General features: G+C 36.6%; 1 protein-coding gene across 1 annotated transcript in view; it reads left to right on the top strand.

Moving 5' to 3' along the window:
- LOC107556704 (integrin alpha-6-like) overlaps positions 1–8,540 on the top strand; it is a 38,326-nt gene that overhangs the window by 19,471 nt on the left and 10,315 nt on the right. The window contains exons 2-12 of the mRNA XM_016239879.1: positions 1,297–1,424; positions 1,509–1,588; positions 2,311–2,572; positions 2,883–2,996; positions 3,604–3,817; positions 6,450–6,643; positions 6,862–6,950; positions 7,038–7,165; positions 7,363–7,452; positions 7,547–7,608; positions 7,743–7,906. Of these exons, the coding sequence (XP_016095365.1) occupies positions 1,297–1,424; positions 1,509–1,588; positions 2,311–2,572; positions 2,883–2,996; positions 3,604–3,817; positions 6,450–6,643; positions 6,862–6,950; positions 7,038–7,165; positions 7,363–7,452; positions 7,547–7,608; positions 7,743–7,906 (1,525 nt within the window). The remainder of the gene's footprint in view (positions 1–1,296; positions 1,425–1,508; positions 1,589–2,310; positions 2,573–2,882; positions 2,997–3,603; positions 3,818–6,449; positions 6,644–6,861; positions 6,951–7,037; positions 7,166–7,362; positions 7,453–7,546; positions 7,609–7,742; positions 7,907–8,540) is intronic.

The following is an 8,540-nucleotide window of genomic DNA, read 5'->3' as shown; positions in this document are numbered from 1 at the left end:
GTTTAAGTCTCTGGCGATTCACGCAGGTATGTGTTACTCCGCAGCGGTGACGACCCGACCAGGCTACAATAGTCCAAATATAAGTACTTATTATAAGTGTACCGTAGTGATTCGGAATAAGACAAAAACGCGGTTTGGAAGATGAATTCATGATGTACTCGCTCATTATATACATTTAGGAAATTTTGTACACAGAAAAAGTTACAGTGCTGCTTTAAGGGACATCGCTGTACCATATTTCCCCCTAAAAGGTTCAGTGTTGTACACTGAGGATACATATTACTACTCTAAGCTACTAATATGCACCTTTTAAGGGATAGATGAAGTAAAAAGTAAAGTATTAAGTACCATAACAAGCTGCTGTACCCCTAAAAGTAAAACTGCCTCTGAAGAGTTCTAGGACATTGCCAAATACTTTTACTCTTCCTTCAACATTTTTGGCGAGGGTATTGTGGGAAATGTAGGCTTTGCTCCAGTCAGATTATTTTTGTCTATGCCCACAAAGAGAGCTTTTGTGGCTAAAATCTGTGAAGTGTTGGGATGAATGTTATCGCTGAACCAGTCAATCCAATGAAAAGAAAAGAGTCTTTCACTCTCATAAATTAAGTGAAACCAGAGATATAGCCATTGTTGGTGGATATCCTAGGTTTTCTGTGGCCTAAATTTCTTTTATTCAGAAGAGAAAATATATTCTCTTGAGTTGAAAGAATAGAAAGAGTGTACAGAAGACTTGCCCCCACTCTCTAATACACAGTGCACAAGTAGTGTGTCCAGGGAATGTCTTATTTTCTGTGTGGACTGTTGAATCTGCATTGTTTCCACTGAGGATCCTACTGAAGACCCATGTATGGAGAAAGAGAAGATAATAATAAAATGCTGAAGATGCTAGAGATGACTGCTAGCAATGTTTTGAGCCATTTACTTATTCACAATCACTGTTACACATGCTATCGCCATGTAATAAACAAATATCCATTTACAAAATCCATTTAATCCATTCATAAGTGATTTATTGTGTGTGCAACTGCTGACTGATGTAGTTTAAAAGAGTGTAAACAGATCTGCAATTTATTAGGACTATTATGACCACGATTCTGACCACATTGCTGACCACGTTTCCCAAAAATTCATTTTTCTCACTGAAAAACATATTAAAACACTATTTACACATGATGTATTTGTGTTATTTGGAGCTGCGTTAGCGTAAGAGGGGGAGTCAAATATCATATCAGATTTGTAATATGAAATTCAATATATTGCAAATCCATGAATACATTTCTGTTTGTTGGTTTACAGGTTGCTTGTTGGTTCCCCAAGGGCTAGAGCATTGCCCGGGCATAAGTCAACAATTACGGGAGGCATGTACAACTGTGACATAAATTCTCTGAGTCAGTCATGTCAACGAGTGATGTTTGACAATGAAGGTAAACTCAAACACATGAAAGTAAGACACATTATGATGAGTTACTGCATGTGTTAAGTGAGGCATTTTTATTGTGCATATGTAGAAAATCTGGCAGCTGAAAATAAGCAAAACCAGTGGATGGGAGTTACTGTACAGAGCCAGGGACCTGGAGGAAAGATACTGGTAAGGGTGTGTGAGAGAGAGAGAGAGTGTGTGTGTGTGTGTGTGTGTGTGTGTGTGTGTGTATGTGTGTGTGCGCGTGTGTGCTCATATTATGGATGCACTGTTATCAAAATTCTGGCCAATAATTATTTTAATATTATAGCCGATAACCGATAAATGGGAAGTGGTGCAGAATATAAAAATTCTACACTATTTAATCTAAATGAGTTTAGTGAATTTAGGAATTATGATGTACAGTGTGTGAAAATAAGATGACAGCCAAGGTAATCTAAATGTAAAAATTAGGAGAAAAATGTTTTGAGGTCAGTAATATATTTTAAAATTACATTTGATCCAGCAAGGACAAATTAAATTGATCAAAATGTATAGAAGCTTTTTATTTCAAATAAATTATATTTAGTAAGCTTAAATTTTAAAATATATTAAAATAGAATAATGTTTTTTTAGACTGTAATAACATTTCACAATACTTTTACTGTATTTTTTATCAAATAAACGCAGCCTTGATGAAGAAAAGAGAGTTGCAAAAAAAACATAAAAAAATCTTACAGACCCCTTACTTTTTGAACGTTAGTGTATAGATGAAATATCCTTGCAAAAAAGTTTTTATTTATTATTGTTTTTATTATATATTATTATTATTTCATTTTTATTGAATTATTTTACAGTTTTATGCTAATTATTTGACTGATTTAAATGGAACTCCCGCTGTCTCTCTCCAGGTCTGTGCGCATCGCTACCAGCGACGCATGTTTGTGGACTCAGCTCAGGAGCTGCGTGACTTGACAGGTCGTTGCTACGTACTAAGTGAGGACCTAACGATTAATCATGCCTCAGATGAAGATGGAGGAGCCTGGATGTTCTGTAATGGGAGAAACAGAGGACACGAGCGCTTTGGATCATGCCAGCAGGGTCTATCTGCCACATTCACAAAGGACCGTCACTATCTGGTGTTTGGAGCGCCGGGTGCTTACAACTGGAAAGGTATTGATGAATTAGAGTGCTTGTATGTATGTGTGTATTGAAGTGTAGGTGAGATTTTGGTAAATTTCATGGTAAATCTCATTTTTGCGAGAATATTTAAAGTTGTAGTGAGAAGGTCAATCACAATGGCCACTGTCAAACAAGACCATAATTCCCCACATCACTCAATTTTTGCACCATCATGACATGTTAATACATCAGATTTTCTTTTTTTCTGGCATCTTTGCTTCACTCATTCACTTTCTCCATCCTCAACCCTTCACCCTTTTCCTTTCCTTGTTCACTCACTCCTCCACTGGATGGATGTCAGGAGTGGTGCGGATGGAGCAGAAGAACAGCTCTCTGTGGGAAGAGACTAGCTTTGATGACGGCCCATATGAAGTTGGGGACGAGAGCCGACTTGACTTTGCTAACAGTTATTTAGGTGAGTCCATCATCACATAACATCCCATTCATCATCTATTTCATTCCCTCCTTGATCCACCATGTGACTCAGTCTCCCTAAAGAATTCTGGTGTGATTAGGATATATAAACTTTTCCAGCAGAGTTTGGATACAAAGCATAGATATAGATTGCCACTCTTACCCTTTGTGTGGTTTTACTCCTTTTTAGGTCTTTTTGGTTGTTTGTGCTTATTGTTTAGTCATTTATTTTTCATGACAAGCATATCCAGTAGCCTTCAGTCACCTCCCATTCAGGTGGCAAAGGAGAACGTTTATGATGTGGCATCCAATAGCTATTTAGGTTTGTGGGATTTCTTGGACGCCAATTTGATCAATTATTCACGTTCAACCTGTCATCATTTTGGTCTTTATACATCCTATACATTGTGTCCTTTTTGTGAACAAATGTGAATATTGTTGCTACAATATTGTTTTGAAGCTGTCTTTGTGTTGGTATCTTGTTTACATCCACATTGCCTGAGCAAAACTATGATACTACATACTACGAGTGTCCAAGTCAGTCAGAATCATGCATGTTTTTCATTGATGCTGTTCATGGGTTTTATCATTGCATTCTTATTATTCAGGTTTCTCTCTGGACTCTGGAAAAATGCTGACCAAGAGAGGTCAGTTGACTATAGTTGCAGGGGCTCCAAGAGCCAATCACAGTGGGGCAGTTGTGCTATTAAAGAAGGACGAAGTTAAATCATACATGTTGACAGCTGAGTACATCCTAGAGGGTGCCGGACTTGCCTCTTCCTTTGGCTATGATCTTGCAGTGCTTGACATCAATGGAGATGGGTAAGATCCAGTACAACATAATTATTATATTATATTATATTATATTATATTATATTGTATTGTATTGTATTGTATTGTATTGTATTGTATTGTATTGTATTGTATTAATCAATTATATGTGACCCTGGATCTGTGCGCATCGCTACCAGCGACGCATGTTTGTGGACTCAGCTCAGGAGCTGCGTGACTTGACAGGTCGTTGCTACGTACTAAGTGAGGACCTAACGATTAATCATGCCTCAGATGAAGATGGAGGAGCCTGGATGTTCTGTAATGGGAGAAACAGAGGACACGAGCGCTTTGGATCATGCCAGCAGGGTCTATCTGCCACATTCACAAAGGACCGTCACTATCTGGTGTTTGGAGCGCCGGGTGCTTACAACTGGAAAGGTATTGATGAATTAGAGTGCTTGTATGTATGTGTGTATTGAAGTGTAGGTGAGATTTTGGTAAATTTCATGGTAAATCTCATTTTTGCGAGAATATTTAAAGTTGTAGTGAGAAGGTCAATCACAATGGCCACTGTCAAACAAGACCATAATTCCCCACATCACTCAATTTTTGCACCATCATGACATGTTAATACATCAGATTTTCTTTTTTTCTGGCATCTTTGCTTCACTCATTCACTTTCTCCATCCTCAACCCTTCACCCTTTTCCTTTCCTTGTTCACTCACTCCTCCACTGGATGGATGTCAGGAGTGGTGCGGATGGAGCAGAAGAACAGCTCTCTGTGGGAAGAGACTAGCTTTGATGACGGCCCATATGAAGTTGGGGACGAGAGCCGACTTGACTTTGCTAACAGTTATTTAGGTGAGTCCATCATCACATAACATCCCATTCATCATCTATTTCATTCCCTCCTTGATCCACCATGTGACTCAGTCTCCCTAAAGAATTCTGGTGTGATTAGGATATATAAACTTTTCCAGCAGAGTTTGGATACAAAGCATAGATATAGATTGCCACTCTTACCCTTTGTGTGGTTTTACTCCTTTTTAGGTCTTTTTGGTTGTTTGTGCTTATTGTTTAGTCATTTATTTTTCATGACAAGCATATCCAGTAGCCTTCAGTCACCTCCCATTCAGGTGGCAAAGGAGAACGTTTATGATGTGGCATCCAATAGCTATTTAGGTTTGTGGGATTTCTTGGACGCCAATTTGATCAATTATTCACGTTCAACCTGTCATCATTTTGGTCTTTATACATCCTATACATTGTGTCCTTTTTGTGAACAAATGTGAACTACAATATTACAATATTGTTTTGAAGCTGTCTTTGTGTTGGTATCTTGTTTACATCCACATTGCCTGAGCAAAACTATGTACTACGAGTCTACGAGTGTCCAAGTCAGTCAGAATCATGCATGTTTTTCATTGATGCTGTTCATGGGTTTTATCATTGCATTCTTATTATTCAGGTTTCTCTCTGGACTCTGGAAAAATGCTGACCAAGAGAGGTCAGTTGACTATAGTTGCAGGGGCTCCAAGAGCCAATCACAGTGGGGCAGTTGTGCTATTAAAGAAGGACGAAGTTAAATCATACATGTTGACAGCTGAGTACATCCTAGAGGGTGCCGGACTTGCCTCTTCCTTTGGCTATGATCTTGCAGTGCTTGACATCAATGGAGATGGGTAAGATCCAGTACAACATAATTATTATATTATATTATATTATATTATATTATATTATATTATATTATATTATATTATATTATATTATATTATATTATATTATATTATATTATATTATATTATATTATATTATATTATATTATATTATATTATATTATATTATATTATATTGTATTGTATTGTATTGTATTGTATTGTATTGTATTGTATTGTATTGTATTAATCAATTATATGTGACCCTGGACCACAAAAATAAAAGTAAATTTTTTGAAATTGATATTTATACATCATCTGAAAGCTGAATAAATAAGCTTTCCATTGATGTATGGTTTGTTATAAACTATATTTTAGACAATATTTGTCCGAGATACAACTATTTGAAAATCTGGATTCTGAGGGTGCAAAAAAATCACAGTACTGAGAAAATCGCCTTTAAAGTTGTCCAAATTAAGTTCTTAGCAATGCATATTACTAATCAAAAATTACATTTTGATATATTTACAGTAGGAAATTTACAAAATATCTTCATGGAACGTGATCTTTACTTAATATCCTAATGATTTTTGGCATAAAAGAAAAATCAATAATTTTTACCCATACAATGTTTTTTTGGCTATTGCTACAAATATACCCTAGCGACTTAAGACTGGTTTTGTGGTCCAGGGTCACATATTATATATTATCGCAGCAAAATAGCTGCCCACTGCTCCGGGTGTATTCACGGTGTGTGTGTGTGTGTTTGTTCACTGCTCACTGCTGTGTGTGTGCACTTGGATGGGATAAATGCAAATTCCGAGTATGGGACACCATACCTGGCCACATGTCATGTCACTTTATTTGATCAGTGATACTTTAGTATTATATATAATACTAAAATATACTTTTATTTTATTTTATTTTATTACAGCTTTATTTCAAGTAAAAAAATAATAGTTTTAGTTTTAGTTACTAATAGCAACACTAGATGTTGATTATTCTGAACTGATTTTTAAAACAGGTGGCAGGACATTGTAGTCGGAGCACCTCAGTTCTTTATTAAGGACGGTGATATCGGTGGGGCCATCTATGTTTATCTTAACAAGGAAGGAGCTTGGGACAAGATCACCCCCAAGAAAATTGAGGGAGCTGCTTATTCCATGTTTGGTTTGGCTGTGGAAAACATGGGAGATGTGAACCTGGATGGTTATGATGGTATGTGTTTACTATGTAGTCTCTTCTATGAATAGAGCTAATGAAAAACATCCAGAACCAACAGGTTCAAGGAAAGATGCATAGAGGAGAAAACATGCCATAGCATACATCAAATAGTAGGAAACATTGAAACATTTCTATGATAATGGTGATAACCACAATAATATTTGAATGTAATACGTAGTTAATTTTCTTAATGTAATCCTGCTGATTTTCAGATGTTGCTGTTGGTGCCCCATATGACAGTAATGAAGCTGGAAACGTATATATCTTCCATGGTTCACCTCAAGGCCTGAAAAAAGCCCAGGTTTAGCCATATATTCACTTTTCTTTTCTTTCGGTTTTGCTTCAGTATTCATTCATTGTTTTATTCATTCCTTTTCAATGATTTCAGGTTCTTGGAGGAAAAGATCACAATGTGAAACTCTTTGGATACTCTCTTGCTGGGAACATGGATTTGGACAGAAATAATTACCCTGATCTGGCTATCGGATCTCTCTCTGATTCAGTGTTTGTGTACAGGTATGATCATACTGATAAACAACCTGTTATGATTATTAAGGATACTTTATAAACAATTATATTGTTTATGAATATTATTATACAAATAATTTCATTTAATTTAATATTAAATGGTGTAAAATATCTACAAAATCTAGTATTCATTTAGCGATATGGATGAATGACTGAATGTATTAAGTATGGGTCTTACACTATAGGGCACGGTCAGTTATCAGCATTGAAAAGACTGTTACCACCACTCCAAAAGAGCTAGACCTCACTAAGAAAAACTGTGGAGAAAATATATGGTGAGAAAACTACAAACAAAACAAGCAATCCTTATAATATTAGCCAATAGCCAGTAACCCCCATCTAAAAGCGAGGTTTTATTGTGTGTTCTAGCCTTGATGTGAAAGCCTGCTTCAAATTTTCAGTCAAACCCAAAACCTACAATCCTACACTGAGTAAGTACATGTTTCTAATTTACCTTCACAGGTTACTACTCAGTAATTGTTCATCTCTGTCATGCAGGATCTTATCTCTGTAAACAAATGCCAACATTTTGTTATTGCTTTGTCTTTTTTCCCCCCTTCTTTAGAAGTGCAATACTCTATCAAGGTTGAATCTGAAAGGAAGAAACTTAATCTTCCTTCCAGAGTCATCTTCACCCCGCGCTCAGCAAATGACTATGAAAGCACAGGAGTTGTAGAGCTCAAAAGTCAGGGCACAGAAAGCTGCGTTACCAGAGGTCTCAAACTGCAGGTACAGCAGATCAAAAGCAGCTTTACAACTTCCCATTTAGATGGTAAAATTAGAACTACTGAGTGACATGCTGTTTAAGAAACAACTTTAAATTGAGGACTTTAGAATAACCTAATGGGGCAATTGTGACAATAAATCAACAGCCACAGTAAAGAATGGCTTGACCTTAATAAAGTAAAAAAGTAAGTACTGCCATCTAGTGGTGATTGTTATTACTTCTGGATTAAAGAGATAGTTTACCCAAAAATGAAAATGTGATGTTTATCTGCTTACCCCCAGGGCATCCATGTACGTGACTTTATTTCTTCAGTAGAACACAAACAAAGATTTTAAAGTCAAACCGTTGCAGTCTGTCAGTCTTATAATGGAACTGAATGGGAATCACGGCTTTGATAGAAAAAAAAAACATACACAAATAAAACCAAATTAAACCCTGTGGCTCGTGACGATACATTGATGTGTAAATACACTAAACAATCGGTCTGTGCAAGAAACTGAACAGTATTTATATAGTTTTTTTACCTCTGATTCACTGCAATGTCTGAACTGTCCTGAGCACCTCGACAGCCGGCGCGTGACGCGTCTTTTTCTTCTTCTTGCTTTACGGCGGATCGCAGACTTATAAGTGCATTAC

This window comes from Sinocyclocheilus grahami, unplaced genomic scaffold, assembly GCF_001515645.1.
Source record: "Sinocyclocheilus grahami isolate Dianchi unplaced genomic scaffold, SAMN03320097.WGS_v1.1 scaffold576.1, whole genome shotgun sequence".
Classification (NCBI taxonomy): domain Eukaryota; kingdom Metazoa; phylum Chordata; class Actinopteri; order Cypriniformes; family Cyprinidae; genus Sinocyclocheilus; species Sinocyclocheilus grahami.
The sequence above is the reverse complement of the archived record's forward strand: the minus strand, read 5'-3'. Positions and strand labels throughout refer to the sequence as shown.